The sequence below is a fragment of the Lepidochelys kempii genome, chromosome 9 (genome assembly GCF_965140265.1).
Source record: "Lepidochelys kempii isolate rLepKem1 chromosome 9, rLepKem1.hap2, whole genome shotgun sequence".
NCBI lineage: Eukaryota > Metazoa > Chordata > Testudines > Cheloniidae > Lepidochelys > Lepidochelys kempii.
Window position 1 is genome coordinate 81,622,075 of NC_133264.1, and position 18,221 is coordinate 81,640,295.

Genomic DNA, 18,221 nt, shown 5'->3' on the forward strand with positions numbered 1-18,221 from the left:
TTTAATTCAACAGCTGTTCTGTGCTCTTCAGTAGCGTGCACAGCAGTTTACAAAATAGAACCTTCCTGATAAATTGGAGGGAAATCAGAGAAGATCAACTAAAATAATCAGGGTCTGAGATGTCTGAGAACAAAACAGGTCTAGCTAAACACTGACTAAGCAAGAGATTGGGATGTAATTGAGCTGAATGCTCTGAGCACAAAGCAGGGTGAGGAACTGTTAAACTGGTCCATGGGAGTGAGAGCAACTAGGAGAGATGGGGTGAATCTAAGGGCTTGTGTACATGCAGAATTCCATTGGTTTAACTCAAGGTGTGATTGTAAACTGGGTTACTTAAATCAGAGCAAAAGGCTAAGTGGACACTCCTATTTTGGTTTAAAGCAGGGTTCTTTGGGATTAATTTAAATCCTTTTGGACTAGGTTTTAAACTGCAATCAGCTACTCTTAAACCAAAATATGAGTGTCTGCACAAGAGATTGCACTGGTTTAACTAAACTGGTTGAAATGTGTACATGGAGAAGGTCGAGAAAGGGAAAAATTAGGCTGAAAAATTCAGTCTCTAGGTTGTGAGTAGTCTCCCAAAGAAGCTGTGGAATTTCCCTCACTTGGAACTTTTAAAACTAGACTGAATGAAGCACTAGGAAAAGTGCTGTAGGGGACAAGCCTGGACTGGCTCCAGTGGAGAAGGACTGGATGGTCTTTTCCAGCTCCAGCTCCAGCATCTGGGGTTCAGTGAATTTTAAATGAAACATGGGATGTTTAACTTTCATGTAGACAGCTCACCTGTGCCATCCACAAAAATAGCTATCAATGAATGAGGTTAAGAACTGCCTAAAAATGCATGGGAGGCTAGGAACTAGCACAGGGGTGGCCAACTTGTGGCTCTGGAGCCACATGCAGCTCTTCAGAAGTTAATATGCGGCTCCTTGTATAGGCACCGACTCTGGGGCTGCAGCTACAGGCGCCAACTTTCCAATGTGCCGGGGGGTGCTCACTTCTCAACCCCTGGCTCTGCCACAGGCCCTGCCTCTACTCCACGCCTTCCCGTCCCCTCCCCAAACCTGCCATGCCCTCGCTCCTCTCCGCCCCCAGAGCCTCCTGCACGCCACAAAACAGCTGATTGGGAGGGGGAGGTATTGATCGGCAGGTCTGCTGGTGGGTGGGAGGCGCTGGGAGCGGGGCTGGGGGGAGCTGATGGGGGCACTGCTGACGTATTACTGTGGCTCTTTGGCAATGTACATTGGTAAATTCTGGCTCCTTCTCAGGCTCAGGTTGGCCACCCCTGAACTAGCATGTGTGCCACCGACATTCAGCAGCTCCAGGGCCAAATTCAGATCTAGCATATGTAGCTGCTCCTCCAACGAAGTCAATGGAACTGCAGTTGCTTGTGGCAAGTCTGAATTTGATCCACCGTCTCCAACCTTGACATTGGATGTAAGGAAATCCAATTGCCATCATCGGCTTGGCAATTTCACAATATCTTTCGATTGGCCCTTTTTGGCAATCAGTTGGCCATTCCAGATAATAGACTAAGTTTGTTTGGTTTGGTTTGGTGTCTCGGAAATGGACTGTTTCCCTCTCATTCCAGACCTGACATGAATCACATGCAGAGGGAGATGATCATCTGATTTTCTTCTCCCTTCACAATCCATTTGATATGCATCTGGGAGAAGTTATGGGGACCATGCTAACAAGGTCTCTTTAACAGGTTCCAGTTCACATCAGAACTCTGGATAAGACTGAAGCTCACATAACTCAGCAAAAATGCCATAAGCTAGAGATGGGCCTGAACCAAAATACTGAATACAAACCCCTTTGAAATGTAGAGGGTTTTTGAAATCAAGTTCTGAATTTTCTATGTGGTTCCCAGCATTAACATCCTCTGTATCTAAATCCTGGATGCCAACAGCCCTCAGCTTTGGGGTCCTGGGTGTTGTGGTTTAAAACCATCTCTATCGTAAATGGAAACAATTACCTTGTGTTTTTCATGTATTGATCCAATAATACTTTGCAAAGGTGGGTAAATATCCTTATTCTTGTTTTACAGATGAGGAAACTGAGGCAGAGAGAAGTTAAGAGACTTGCCCAACCTCCCAAAAGTCTGTGGAGCAGTTGGGGATGGATAAATAGCCTTGTTTATTAAAGTAATAATAATAATAATTAATAAAAAAAGACTTTCAGCTCACATACCAGCTCAGCCTTGGCCACCTAGCACTGCTTGTCCATTAATCTCTTGCTTCAACTATGCATATAAGAAGCTGTGTGCTGAGTAAGAATGGAGCGATGGTTTTCTTAGTGAAGTTACTTCTAACCAAATAGTGTTGCAAAAGTATCTTAGGCTGTCCAGCCCTCATTGATACTGTCTTATAAAAAATGCAACATAAATCTCCTCTTAAATATGTTTGTGTGAAGCACTGAAGACAGATGAGTCACTGTATTCTTGGATTAATCCATAACAGTTACCTTCAAATCATTAACTCCTGCTGCAGGCCTGTGCATGTAAAAGCATCAGGATTGTATTGTACCTCACAGAAATATCTATTTATTCCCTTAGTCGACTCAGAATAATAATTTCTTGTACAAGGATCAACCCCACCCAAATCCCTAACCTGGCAACTCCCGAGTTCTCTGAAAGTTTGGAACAGGATTACTGTTTTGTGGTTTGGTCCACCTCCACTTATAGGCTGCTTCTGCATACAATGCACAACTAATGACACAACACCTGTATGGCCTTGTGGATTTATGTTGTATACACACACACACACCATCATATTCAAACCAACTGCAGGCAATAAGATTGGCTCAGCTGCTGAGTGGGCTTTGTGGGAATTGCTCTGAGGGTTAATTAACTTTATTTATACAGTTAAACTTTTTTTTCTACAAACAACGCTAACAAAACTAAGATCCTATTTTAAAAAAATCACGTGATGAAGGTTATACTGTGAGATGCGCATGCCAAGACACAACGCAATGAGCTGCTGCCAGCCCAATCACACTTCTCTATCTTTTTTGATGTTTTTTTTTCTCCTGTTGCCATGTGAAGACACACATAAAAATGCGGGAAGCAGACTGTAGTGAAACTAACTAAAGAGTGCTGTCAAAGTAAACAAACTGAAAAAAAATAAGAGAAACATATCTTTTTCCTCCATACTTTCAGTTACAGTCAACCCAGGTGTTACTTGTAATAATACAAATAAAAAAATCAGAGAACTGTCATTTTTTACACTCCCTTTAAAAAGGCACTGTAATGATAAAAATCATATTTGAAAAAATCATTCCCATTGTTATTAATAACTTTATAGCATAATTTAAAGTATCTAATTTGAATCTCACTTAGTTTTCACCATTTCTCTTTGTTTGGTTTTTGAATTTCACTTAGCTAGCACAGGATAGGGAAAGTAGTCTAGTGGAGTTTCACTTTCTGTATATAGTCAGTTTCATTCTCCTGTTATCATGCTTTAGCTCCTTAATGTTTGTGTTTGGGAATATTTACATCCCAAAACAAAAACCCAAGACATTTCTCTTCACTTCTCTAGGATTTTGAAAATCTTTTCTTATTAATAAAACCTAAATTTTAGGCATAAACTACTTGACGGTGTCCCCCTTTTAAAAAGTGCATAGCTTTTGACACGTTATTGTTTTAAACAGTTTCCAAATTCTTGCTCAGAAATACCCATTCTATAGGTCCTTTTGCTGAAGGAAACAGAGGATGTTTAACTGAGATCTTTGTGTTTAACCAATGTGTCTATTGAATTTTGAGGAAATAAAGACATAAATATCAGCTTGCTTGCTTGCTTTTTGAACTAGCTGTCAGCTATGTCAAAGTGTAGTGGCAGATTTCCCTTTGGAAGACAGTGCCTGTTTCAAACGTCTCTTTAAGTCTTGCATGTTTGGAGACTTGGGCCGAATGAGGTGGAGCCCTCTCCGTTTTTCCCCATTGCAGCTTCCAATCATCCTGCCCACCTCCTGGCAAAGTTGCTGGAAGGCCTCATGTACCCCCTCACAGTTCTCCCGGGCTGACACTTCGCAGTAAGTGCCACCCAGCTCATTGGCCAGTTGAAGCCCTTCTCTGGAGGACACCTGCCTGGCTCGCAGCAGGTCTCCTTTGTTGGCCATCAGAAGCAGGGGGATGTTGGCGTTGGGGTGGATCTTGCGAATGTGCTGGTACAGGGGTCGGATGACCCGGTAGCTATCGTAGTCCGTGATGGAGTAAACAAATACAAAACCATCCGCCCAGTAGATTGAACGGTTTATTTGCTCCTGGCAGCAAATACTGTCATTATCATCCTGCCATCAAAACCAAGAGATGAGAGATTAGAAAACAGACAGTAAGAAGCAAAAAAAGCTACCATCAGACAGGGCAGCAGCAAGTGATCATACAGCACTGGGAGCAGGCAATTGCTCCATTTCATCACATTGCTGCTACTTAATCTGACACGAATACAGAGCAAAAGGCAACTCTGACTGCTGTTGAATGTACCAGATCTAGGATGAAATACCATGATATGTCAATGGAATATGAATAGGATCTGGCAGCACAGATAATGGAGTGGAGACCAGGCTGTTGTTCAGTGGTTAAAAAATGGTCAGAACATTGATGCTTTGTTCAAATGGATTTTGTATTTATTGAATCAGTATTCAGCACCCTTCCCCTCGTTATCAGGGGTGATAAATGGAATCATCAAGGTTAGAGCCAGAAAGTTAGACAGAAAAAAACTGTCAGGTCATCTAGTCTAGCCCCACTTATCCAAGGGAAGGATTGTTCCCTACAGTATCTTCTTTAGTGCCTTTTCCGGTCCAGCGTTTAATGTATCCAAGGATGGGATTTTTACCATTTTCCTGAGGAGACTTTTCCACTGTCTGATGGATCTTACCATCTGTAAGTTTCTCCAGATATTCAGACTAAAAGTTTTTTTTAGAAAAAGTAATCTACTGCAAGTGATTGTTCACTGGAGCTGAAAATAAATGGTGGCCTGAACACTGATTACTTTCTCCAGGAGGCGATGGATTTCTGATTACTGTTAGGCTGTCTTTTTGTCATGTCTGCACAGTCCAAGAGTGCCCATATCAGGTGTTATAACATCATTGCTCCTAATCAGGACAGGAATAACAATCACCAGGGGAAGAATGCAAAGGAAGCTGATGTGTTACTTTTTGGCCTGAGTTGTGATCAGTTCATTTCTAAGTATGAGGTTTTTTTAGACTAATCGATTACTTTTAATATCTTTGCTGGGATTTTATTCAATTAGACAGGGAGATTAGCATTGCATGTTCTTATCTGGCAGGCTTGGTCTGATAAGAAATGTTTCTGCTAATATTATAGGCTCTTTGAAACAACATACAAGTCCTTGTAACTTCTTTCACTCTAGGTCAGATCCTACAAGGTACTAAGCACCTTCAGTCTCCACTAACGTCAGAGGGAATTAAAGTCTCTTGGAACCTCTGGAACCTAACCAGGGGATGCTCAGCATCTTGCAATGTCTGGCCCAACATCTTTTGCCAAATGAAATTCTGGGAGTCTTATCAAATTATTGAATGGCCCAGTATGAATACATTTGTCCAGAATAAACTGGCATAAAAATAATCCATGAGCTAATTGGCTAAGTGAAACCTGTAGGACAGACCCAAAATCTAATCACCCTAAATTAAAATTGAACTTCAGCAACCTCTCAGACCCTTCCCCATTACTAAAACATTGTTCTATCATATCGACCATTCATATGGTAATTTGGTTTCTTTTTTTCTCTAGCATGAAACACCAGGAAAAATCATCAGCAGTTTTTTTGACAGATATTTAACTTGTCAGATTCAACAACAAGAAAATAGGAGAAAAGGACAAAATATTAAACCCTGGCTGTCTAAGGTTGGCTCCTAAATCCACATTCAAGCACTTAAATAAAAGTAGTCTGATTTTTCAAAGGTGCCGAGCATGTGCAGCTCCCATTGGTTTCAGTGGGGTTTGTGGGTGCTCAGCACTTGCCCCAGATTGATCACTTTATTTAGGCACCTAAATATGGGTTTAGGAGCCTAACTTCAGGCACTTGGGGTTGAAAATGATGGCTTAAATGTATTATGTAATAACTGATCAGACAGCAGGAGGAATACTGTAGGCAAAACTAAAAGAGCAATCTTTGCTTTAGGGGGAGATTTCTCAAAGGTACAAATGGGAGTTGGGGGCCTAACTTTCAATGGGAATTGGGTCCCTAATTGCCCTTTGTACCTTTGAAAAATTTTTCTTTAGTTTAGACCACAGACATTGGAGGCAATGGCTCAAAAAATCTAATAACACCTCATCTCTTCCATCTCACAGTGCCATCACACTTGATCCCATGCTGTGTTTGGATTTTTCTCATTAGTGGTGCTGTGGGATGCACACAGCAGTAAGGCTATATCATTGGTACAGCAGCACCCTAAGCCATTAAAGAATTGAGATACTCATGGATCATTTCCACAAGGAATGCAACTCTCAGGATATAACAAGTGACCTCTATTTATGTGAAATGAGCTGCTGGGTCTCAATCCAGTTCCTGCCGAACAGGTGTCCAACCTCACAAACATTACAGTCACACCTAGAATGAATAGATATATTCACTGTCAGTTCAAAGGTTAAGGTGCGTGAACTCTCTGGTGCCCCAAGTCAACACATTGGCAGGGCAGTGTGTGGGGAGAGGGGAAGCTTGCATGGTTACTGTAACTGATCTGTATATAAGTAGCCCTTCTTTGTATCCCCAGGCCCCTTTCACCAGCTAACTCGTTTTAGCAGGGAAAAGAACTAGTTGCTATAAACAAGGATTTGAAAACTTCTTTGGAACAGATGAATGCAGCTTTCCCGAGCAGAAGTTCTCAGTTACAATGGCTGGGCCCAGCCAGCAGTAAGATAGATGTGATAATCCTCAGTGGAATGTTTTATTCACAAAAATAGAAGACTAATAAGCTAGTTTGTTTACAGACATGTCTCCTTACGAATTAAATACTACACACAGTCACTGGCTATGGATATTTCAAGTAGCAATTAATCATTTAACAAACCCAGTTATCTGTCTGCTTCTGGTTTTTTTTAAACATTAACATTTCCGATGTTGTTAGAATTCTGAGTAACTCCACATGACTCTCTCCAGAAATCACAGCACACAGATGTCAGAGTGCAAGTGACTCATTGTCGTTCAAGGATCTCCTTAGAAAACACATGAACACAACCTAGTCAAACATCCTTTTGATGGCTCAATTCAGAAATGAGCCCTTGAAATCACTTCAATTACACCATTTGGTGCAAACACAGACCCAAGGTAAAAAGCTTTTTTGGGAATTATTGAAACAGTGTAGGGCTTTCACTGGGACAAAGGAAATGAAGCCTCCCATCATTAAATTAGAAATAGTGCTGACTCCAAACCTCAGAGGTAACACTTCTGAATGCTGCAAAGTTCGGCCTTGGTTCCAGAAATCAAAACTCGGGTCAGTGTCGAGTCAAAATAGTGAAATCTGAAAAATGATTTTATATCTGGAGAGAAAGGAAGGGGAGTGGACCTCCTTCATGCTTCCTCCACTCCCAGGATAGAATGAAAGGTGGATTCCCTTTATTATGTATTTATCATGCTTCCCTGGTTACAGTGCCTAATTTCTGTCAACAGGGTCTCTGGGTGATAGTCACACCTGTGCAGAGAGCTAGTACCAGTTAATTCCCACTTAAGCATTATTTTGAGGGTGTAAGTGGCACATAAGCCATACGCTGGGCCTCTGCACAGAGGTGAATTTCATCCTCTGAAAATGATAGGGCTTTTAGTTAGGGCTTCAGACTACAACGTACCTTTTTGATTCTCTGCTGTGTTTTTACAAATAGAGGGAAAGACTATACTTGGCAATTGATGTCATTCTGTACTTTGTGTCCTTGATAGGAGAGCTTCTTTTACTAAATTTCAAAACCACTAAAATCATGGGTTCAACTGAACTCAAAACTTAGAAAGGTCAAGTTCTGTTTGGCGCTAGCAAAAATGTGAGATCTGGGCTTCTGCATGCATTTTAATTCTTGTTTTATTCCTCTGGAAGCCTTACAAGCAGGGTAAGAATTCCTTTCAAAATAGAATATTGTTTGCATAGCACAGACTTCTGCTTCATGAGAAAAACATGTGGTTTTTTAAATAAAATTTCCTTGGAAAAATAGTTGTTTATAAAAAGAGAATTTTTTTTTTAATTTCTCCCCACAAAATCTGACTAAGTTTCCAAAACATTTTGTAAAGGGTTCTGGAGGTTTCCCTGCCTTCCTTTTGTCAGTGTGGATGATGACTAGGATGTATGTTCCTCCATCTCACCCACCCACCACCCCCATTCTAAAAAGGCATGGGACACGATTGGTTGGGACTTTTGGCTTTTCAGTTAAACTAATTTATAGTGATCAAAGAAAACTCAGATGGAATCCTGGATTACAAGAGATTTCCTGCCCAGCTCTGCAAACTCATGATGGGATAACTCAGCCAGGATACAGAGAAGTATCTGTATTTTCAGGTGCATATCTAAACTAAACAGGATCTTCAAACCTTTTCAGGTTTGACATGAGAGAGGATGAGGTTGATAATGGTGTTTGGATTCAGATATATGGTAAATTAAATCTGGGTTTGGATTTGGTTTCAAGGAAAAACCAAACCTGGAATTTGGGTTCAGTGTTGATGAAAATGCACGTAATTTTGGCCCTAAATCTTAGAAACTTCATGAAAACAGTTGCTCTTGTGAGAGTTCCACCATTCGAGGGGAAAATATCACAAAATTTGATGCTTCTGTGAAATTTCCACCATTTTGGTCTGCTTCCAAACCAGCTCCAAAAAAATAGAGTCAGTTTAGCACTGCTCTTTTATGGAGAGGTCCATAGCCAGGAATTATAACGAGAACACCCTGAAAGCTGGTGGGGGGTTGGTGTGATGGTGCTTATCCACCTCATGCACCTGAGAAGTAAGGAGTGGTTTAATGCAGATACTAAGAAGGCCCCCAACTGGAGATTTCTACAGCTACTATAAAGACTGTCCCTCAGAAGGAAGAGAGATTTGCTCTGGGAGAGGAGGGTCTGACCTGAGCAGCCAGATTGGCCTCTGAACAGTTGAGAGTTCCTTCTGCTCATCCAGGGACAGGAACTCCTGGCCAGCAATTAGATTAAGCAAAGACTTGGTTGAACCAAGCTAACCCTGCAGATTTATTCCTCAGTTTAAGCTTGGGCTGCACTAAGTCATTTCTTTTGGCCTTGATTTAACTTGAAAGGAGCCTGACTTAAAGGAGTAGGTGAGGCAGGGCAGAGGCCACCTGAGTTGGGATGTCCACATTTGGGGTTCTAGTTTGAGCACATCTGCTAATGACAAGAGTTACGTATAGGGGAGACCAAAGAGCTGGCAATGAACAAAAGGCACACACTGTATTCTGAAGCATAAATCCATTGAGCAGACATTTTACCTCCAATGAGACAAAGGGTGTATCCTGCACCTGTAAGGAGATCTGCTCTCCGTCTATGGTGAATTTTCTTGAATACAAGGCACCTGAAAAATAAGTAAGATAATTAGAGACAGTACATGTAACGGAGAAAAAAAAGTAAATCCAGTCAAAATCAGAATATTCTAGTCCTGAGTCCTGGGAATTATATGGTACATAGGTCCCAGGCTAGCCCTTTACACAGGGGTGAATTTGTGTGATTGGTTGCCCAAGTAACATGGTATTATATATGTTCCTTGACTGGGTGTTTCCACCACCCTGGGCTATATCTAAATTCTTCATTTTTAAACTCTTTATTAAAAATTAAATTAAATTCTTTATAAACTACTTCACCCATGGAACAATCAGGCCAGATTATTTTATGTGACATGTTCAAAGAGCAACACAACAGTTTCAAATCCAGAATCCATTTTCAATGGTTGCAAATACTGGCCTACGATTTCTCCTGTGACTCACATTACTGAGGAATATCTGTTCTTCTTTCTGATAGATGACTTCTTCCTAATGATCTGCTACTTCTTTTGGAATGAGAGAGGACAACCTGAATGGGATTTCTGTGCCCACTTAAAATAAGCCATTGATTCCACATAGAGTAGCACTCTTCTATAATGCAGATTGGAAGTGCTTGTAATCACAAGTGAATCAGGGAATTCACTGTAAAAGGAGTGAGCTGTTTTCCATGGATTTCTACTGTAAGTGCAAGGAAAAGTATGCCAAATACATACAGTATTGTAAATGGAGCACACAACCATGCATTAAGACTAGAGAGTTTAAGTTATTATTATGGGTCTGCAGAATCTCATCAGTCAGACTATGGTTCTGAAACCCCCAAAGTAGGGATAGCATGTATCCAGGTTCCATTTTATCCAGATCACTAAGGTTCAGAGCATGAGGGCTGGATAAAAGTTTCTAGGCTTGGCCCAACTTTGATCAAGACAATGGAGATGTTGGGTTTGAACTATATTTGTTTTTGTATTGCAGGTCCAACAACATAAAGAAAGCTTAGGTTTGGGGTTTATGAAGTATCCATGGTTGACATAATGACAGCTTGGAAACTGATGTCCTCTTTGTTTAGCTATAAAACATAACACAAGTGACATGGTAGGACAGGCCCTTTGTGGCCCATGCTAAAGGCCCTACTACACTAAGTTCTGGTTCTACTACACTAACCCTCAGTAAAGGAGCAAAAAAGGTGGGTCCTCCAGGCCTGCCTACAGAGGCTGCACAGAAGCAGCTAATCAGGAGGTGCCAGGCCTTAGCACAGCAGTTCCTGGCTGGGACCAGAGGAGCAAGGCAGGGGACTCTTCTCTGGCCACAGGAGCTCAAGGAACAACCAGAGTGTGGTTCTGGCTGCATTTGCTTAAGCTGGGGGAGAGAGAGGACCTGAGAACTTTAACCCTGCGGTCAGGGATGAAGATAAGGGGGCCAGGTGGGAAGAGGCTCAATGAAATAGCAGCAACAAATTGAAGTGAGTAGTACATGGCTGCTGTGCATAGGGTCCCAGGATTGGAACCTGGAGTAGTGGGTGGGCCTGGGTTCCCAGGCCAAGTGATGTAAACCCTGAGTAGAGGACAAGTCTCATTGGGAAGCCCAAGTGAAGGGCTGAAGTTAAAGGGCCCAGAGCTGGACTGAAGACGCTAGCGAGGGCAAAGAGACTGTTTCATTTATTGGACTCTTTACTACCCCAGAAGGAATTCATTTGGACTTTGTGATTTGGCTGGAGGGCCAAGCCACTGACAACATGCCAAGTGAGGCCAACAACCTATGGGACACCCGGAGCAGGAAAAGGACTGCGGTACCGCACACAGCACAGGAGGCACTCGGGAGGTGAGAGCCCCTGTTAAACATGGCTAAAGAGAGAACTACAGTCTCAAAGCTGTCAGTGCGGCACTGTTCAGTGTACATACTGTCCCAGTACAAGCTTCACTGCTACTGCCTAGGCAATATGTTTCAACTCTGACCTGGAGGAATCCCCTCCAGGGGAAAGCAGGGAGTTGACTCTTCATGGCCTATTGAGCCCTTGGCCTCAATTCAGATTACTTATGAACAAGCCAATAAGCGCCGACTGTGGTGCATGTGAACCTTAGTTTAAAACGATATATCATCCCTGTGAGAAATGTCTCTAAAATTTGGTTCACAGAAGCAGGTATATTTGTTCCAGTGGAAAAATATCTGAGCTCATAGAAACGTTTAGAATATGAGGACATTCACTATGGCAAAGTTCACTGCATTTGAATCCAGCATTAAAATAGTACATTTTAAACCTGACTGCACTGCATGAATAACTTTTCTGTGAGCCCTATGAAAATGTGTCAGATGTTAAGCTGGAAAAGATTGTGCTGTTTTATGGGGAGATACCTAACCCCTGAACCAAGACCAGCCAATATGCTATTCCTACTCTGTAATATATCACAGGAAAAAGTACAGGTACTTCCAGATGCTGACAGTGTTCTGCCTTATATCCAGCCGCAGGAGAAGCATAGTCATGTGATCACAGATTTACTAACACCTGTTTCTTATCTTTAGCATATTTGTTTCTGATCCAGTATGGCTGTAGGGCTGGTAGCTTAATGGAAAAAAAACATGCAGTTCTTAGCAATGTGTCTGGTAGCAATCCATTGTGAAACTTAGAAATCTAGCTTGATTGACAGTGTCTTGCAGGAAAGGTGGAGGAAAAGAAAGAGAAGCAGTACAAAGACTGAACTGTCAAGGTTTATTTAGGGTCAATGGAAGAGGGCAGTCAGTAAAAGCTTCCAGATCATCACTCACCAGACAGGCAGAGTAGATCAAAGGCTTCTGGTTCTCTACCATCCCTATTTCTGACTCTTCCTTCTCAACTCAACATGTATCTCCCAAAGCAAAACAATTACAAAATCACTGGTTTGAATCCAGCCCAGCTTGATAGTTCACCCATAGCTGTTAGGTGGCCTACATGTGAGATGAGTTAACTGGTCTCAGTACAGTTCCTAGTGCACAGGTATCCACTTTACAGACCCTGCTAATACAATGGGTGTCCTGGTGCGCAAAGAGGGTGTGGAGTAAATAGGTCACAGCATCATACCCTCTGAGACAAGGGTGGCCAGCCTGAGCCCGAGAAAGAGCCAGAATTTATCAATGTACATTTCCAAAGAGCTCAGTAATATGTCAGCAGCCCCCCATCCGCACCCCCACTCCACTCCCAGAGTCTCCCACCCCCCCACCGAACCCCACCGATCAGCACCTCCCCTTCCCTCCCGATCGGCTATTTCATGGCACGCAGGAGGCTCGGGGGTGGGGGGCAGAGGAGCAAGGGCATGGCAGGCTCAGGGGAGGGGTCGGGAAGGGGTGGAGTGGGGACAGGGCCTGTGGCAGAACCAGGGGTTGAGCGGTGAGCACCCCCTGGCACACTGGAAAGTTGGCGCCTGTAGCTCCAGCCCCAGAGTTGGTGCCTACACAAGGAGCCGCATATTAAACTTCTGGAGAGCCACATGTGACTTCAGAGCCACAGGTTAGCCGCCCCTGCTCTGAGATGTTCCCTGTGGGTCAGGATTGGACAAAATAGCAAGGCAAAGTGGGGAAAGCTTCTATTACCACTGTACCTGTCCTGGGTACAGAGGACTTCAATCTAGCATTCTACATCAACACTAAAGTCACTGAAAAAAGCAAACACATAGGACAAAATTCTGGGATGACTCTTACACTCTAGTGAAATCCCATTGACTTCACTGCGGTTGCACAGGCAGGGTAGCATTTGGCCTCTATTGTTCAATTGATATATGAAACATTCCTTGATTCTGCCTTTAATGTAGGTATGTCCCCAAGCCAATCTTTCCCTCTGAACCTTTTCCATCAGAGTGGAAATAATACTGACTAAAAGGATCGTAAATAACGAGCCTTTGATTTATTGTTTTCATAGCCTGAGGCAATTAACTGGAAATATGCACCTCATGGGCATCTAACTGCTTCACTTTCTTGTAATACACAGTGATTGGAAAAGGAATCTATCTGTAATGCCACACAAGGAAGTAGACTCACCAGTATTGGCCTCATAGTCTCCAATAAATCTTTTAGTGAGAAAGCGCACAACCAGGGCTGTAAAACAAGGAAAAAATATGGGCCTTTAATCTGAGTCAATATCAGCCTTTGCAGAATGCATGTAACGTCTTACTAGCTGACTTAGTGTAGCACCAAGATAAACTTTGTTCACATATTACTCTGGGCATATGGCTCCATTTTTGCCCACATAGGAAATGATTTGGGGCCGGAGTATGATACCATTACTCTGGGTTGCCAGCACCCTGTCTCATGAGTTGTCCCATTGATTTTAATCAGGCTACTCATAGAGTAATGTGAATGTCAATGAAGCTATCACAAGCTACCCTTTGAGCTTAAAATAATTTGATGAACTAAAACAAAGCAAATTCTTACAATACTACAATGGTTCACAGTACCAAGTTTAAGACCTGGTCTATGGATATCAGAGATCAGAATGGATGATCTAGTGGTCCCTTCTGGCCTCAAATCTGTGAATCTATTCATTTTATCCAATGGACAAACTGCATGTGCTGTTTTCAGAGTAACAGCCATGTTAGTCTGTATTCGCAAAAAGAAAAGGAGTACTCCTTTTCTTTTTGCATGTGCTGTGCAAGTGATCAATCTGCAGCAAGTGGGAACTTCTTGCTCATCTTAATTTCTGATGGTTTCAAAGATCCTAGGGCTAGAAAGCTTGGAAAACATTTTGCTGTCTCTTGATCTCTTTCTGAGAAGAACTGTGGTATTTTTTTTTTACAGTAACAGCATCTTATTTCTATAGTGCCTTTCATCCCAAATAGTTGGCAAAATTAATCAACTGACAAACAATGAAGGGTCTGATTCTGCAAGCCCTATCTGCACGCAGCATTCCCACAGACTCCATTTTTAAAGATTATTACACCCACCACTGACATGCAGCCCCGTCTAGTCAGCTATTTAACTATGCAGCTATGCCACTATCTTCAATGAGCTACTTTAAATTTCTATACAAGGGGACTGCTTAAATTTTACTAAGTGGAAGCGGGACCTCAGATATAGTAAAACAAAGTCTGTTCCTACTAAAATCACAATCCACACATACAAAAACTGAATTTCTAAACTAAACTCAATTTCTCTCTCTTCCTTGTCCCCACCCCAAATCATAGAAAAATATGTGGAAAATAATACTTTTTTTATCCATAGATTTCAAAGTGGTACATACCACGAAGGCAAGTATCATTAGTCCCATTTTTCAGATGGGGAAACTGAGACACAGTGAAGTGACTTGTACAAGATCATACAGTAGGTCAGTGGTAACGCTGAGAATTTAATGCAGGACTCTGGACATCTACTCAATGTCCTACCCACTTGATCATGCCACCTCACTTTTGAACTACATATATTGGATGATCTGATCCATCTCATTGAAAATTCTGAGCATTTTTTAAAGTGGTAATTAAACCTATACAACAATTACAGTCTGGAGTATATACAGACTCTGGTCAATCTGACCATAAAATGTAAATACAGTTACATTGTAAATACAATCAAAGCCCTGTGGACTTACCTGTCTTGCCAACATTACTGCCACCAAGTACAACAAGCTTGATGATTTTGTTGGGCACACAGTCTAAGACAGGATACTCGGGTATGGGAAGCAAGAGAAAGTTAGTAGAATACTGTGACATAGTATTCTGAGAGATGAGACGCATGCCAGAACTGAGATCTGATCAGCTCTACTGGGAGTAGGGAGAGAAAAGGGAAAAAAAAACTTCTTTGCTTCTTTTCTAGGCTGTAAATCCTTGGATGGATAAGTCCTCTCATTTCATTTAAGTAGCTTTTTAGGGAAGTATCAGAGCAGCTTCTTTCCGACGATTCTGCTCAGACAGCGACTTTGCAAAGCGGAGGGAAACTTTCTGTTCGACTCCAGTGAAAACTGACTCCTGCATTCCTTGGCCAATCAGAAGTCAAAACGTGACATTCCACTAGAGAGGGCATAAAGTGTGTGCCTCCTATGAACCATGATCAGTCTGTTGCTTTATCTTTTCTCGCTGCCTGTTCTACGTGCTGTACCTTGGCTCTGAACTGAAAACACATCCTTCAATTTTTTTAATCGTCATGGTGGTTGTTTCAGCAAGATATGGCCACCCTGAACTGTCCTGGTGACATTGTAGTTTGAATAATTCTGTTCTGCCTATCTGAATTCCCTTTTTACTTTCAATTGGACCCAGTTTTCTCTGCCTTCCATTCTGATCTGTTGTATACAGGTGACACACTTGTTTAAGAGAGCTTGAGCTGATGGACATTCCTCTGCATTATAATGAGGATTTAAGCAGTTTTAGATTGTATTTTGAAGCCTCTCAGAAAGCAATACCTTTGGGTGTTCGTAAGTTATTAGATGACACAAATAATGTCAATACTTTTCATTCTTATTGTTCAAGGGGAGAATCATTTGTTGATAGTTGCTTTATTTTTTTTAAATAGGTCATTGGTCAACAGTGTAACAATGCAATGAGTCTGTACTTAGACTGTGTGGGTATGTGTGTCAGCATTGTGCTAGGTCACAACTGTCCTTTTGGACATTTTAAAGTGAATTTAGTGCTGGTGATGGACTGTCAACCCAAGAGTCAAAAAAGGCCTACATACACCCCTGCTGTGCTGCTGTGCCCAGCCCAGGGAGTGATGGTGCAAGGCAGGCTCCAGTGTACATTAGGGCAGCCTTAATGTGTTCCATTGTTACAAAGATCTGTGTGTGGGTGATGAGCCAGCCGGATTTGGGAATACACCAGCCACTATCCTCTCCTGTCCCTGCCACACCTTTTGCACTGGAGCCTCCTGTAAGAGAAAAGGGTACAGAGCTGGCTATTCTGGGTCTGTTCCTTATACCCAGGAAATTCAGGGTCTTGCAGCATCTTTCAGTCACAGCATGGCTCTGAGTTCCCCCTAGAGTAGGTTTTAAGATCAAGAGTATGATGGTGACAGAAAACTAATGTAGCAGAATGGAAAATCAGGCCTCGGGTCTCCAGACTGCCAATCCTATTCTCAGTGCACTACAGCCAAGTTGTCAAAAGAGCTCCGTTTCCCATTTTCAAAAGAGCTCAGCATGCTGAGTGCATATTGGACGCTATGCTTTTGAAATCTGGCCTTGGTTCACAGTCGTCTAGGAAAATAGGCACAGGAGTCAAGTGACTTAGGAAGCTTCGGTTTCTCCCTTTGTAAAATGAGGCTGCTAATAATTACTCACTAAATAACACTTGTATTGAATTGCTATGGGAGGGCCAAGTTTTATTGCTTTGTAAACTATTATAGTCACTTCCAGAGGTGGGAATAGAACCCAGGAGGAACAGCTGATTCCCAGTCCTATGAATAAGCACCAGATCATGTAGCTTTTGGGGCATGGGTCCTCTCGCCACAGTTTCCAAATTTCTAAGAGTGACAATCTGAAAGCAAGTTCTCAAACATCAAATGATGAAAAATATGGCATAAGAAAGTTAATTTCAAAATTGCTCCAATTTCATAGAAGTTTTGTGGGAACAGGCCACATTTATTGGGGAGGGGCAGTGGAATTCTGATTGAATATATTGATCAAGTAATAATTCAGTTCTAAATGTGTTACTAAGCAAAAGTCTGAATATATTAAAAAAGCTTGATTTGAGGAACTCTTGTGATCAACTGGTAAAGCTGTCTTCTTGTGCCTGTCTTCCACTGGAAGATACTAATTAAAGGATGAAGGCGCCTTTGTTGTCATTAGCTATTGAAAGCATATGTAGATGAGTAATATACAAATAAGGCAATATATGCCAAACCACTGGGAGGCCAAAAGAGTGTCACCACAGGGAAAAGGCCAAATAAGTTAGCAATGTCACAAGGGATGTTGTGTATAAGCAAAAATGCTGATAGAAGAACATATACGTATTTAGAAGTCCTAAAGGAAGGCACAACAACTGATTTCAGTACATAATAGCAGAAACATTGTGATGGTCTTGTGATAGAAATGCCAGCTACTCTGACAAAAGCGTTCCTTGTTCCCTTTCTCCATTTATCCTGCTCTCTCACTTAGGCAAATTTCATGGAAGGTTGTTTAAGATCAATATACAGCAAAACTGTCAAGATATATTTATATACTTAAAAATAAATTTGTCACCTGTGTTACTATACCTTAAACTATTCAGCTCAGAAACACAGAACTGTAAGAGACAGATCCTCTGTAGAGGAAAATTGGTGAAACAATCGAGAATCTGGCCTGTGGTTATTTTTCACCATTAATACATCATTTCACTCAGGTTGGATCCTCAAACTAGACCAATCAATTTCTGTTTCTAATCAGTTTTGCTTTCAGATTCTTATGCACTATCACAATGCTCTTGAGTTTCTAACCATTATAGTTTCCAAAACCATGCAGAACTCCCTCTCCAGAACATATTTGTTGAAATTTTAAAAAATATATCATGAAACATTTTTATTCTCAATACGTTTTGAAAACCCAACAACCTTCCCCAACTCATTTCTATAAAAATCTTAAATTTTAGAATCAAATTCTTGAAATGGTTCTTTTAAACTATGTAGCAAAAGCCTGAGGCTTCCTAATCTTCTCTTTATCCAATTTTATAGATTGTCAAAATAGCATTTCACTGAGTGAAACCATATCACACTATTTAGGATTGTATAACTCAGAGTAAGAATTATTTTTCAAGAGGATCTTTATTATGTTGGTGTACAGTGGGTTTACATTTGACTAGGATAACATGTTTTTAATTAAACTT

At 41.6% G+C, this 18,221-nt stretch overlaps 1 protein-coding gene across 2 annotated transcripts; it reads right to left on the reverse strand.

Annotated features, from left to right (window-relative positions):
* Nucleotides 1-715: 715 nt before the first annotated feature.
* Nucleotides 716-15,411, reverse strand: LOC140917719 (ras-like protein family member 11A-like). 2 transcript variants are annotated; one of them, XM_073361096.1, is made up of 4 exons: nt 15,026-15,410; nt 13,483-13,539; nt 9,433-9,515; nt 717-4,287 (listed from the first exon to the last, which is right to left on the reverse strand). In XM_073361096.1, exons 1-4 carry the CDS (start codon nt 15,168-15,170, stop codon nt 3,820-3,822), a joined length of 753 nt encoding a protein of 250 aa, XP_073217197.1. In that variant the 5' UTR covers nt 15,171-15,410; the 3' UTR covers nt 717-3,819. The 2 variants fall into 2 exon arrangements, with proteins under 2 accessions (XP_073217198.1, XP_073217197.1); XM_073361097.1 differs by lacking the exon at nt 13,483-13,539 and having other exon boundaries at nt 716-4,287; nt 15,026-15,411.
* Nucleotides 15,412-18,221: the final 2,810 nt, after the last annotated feature.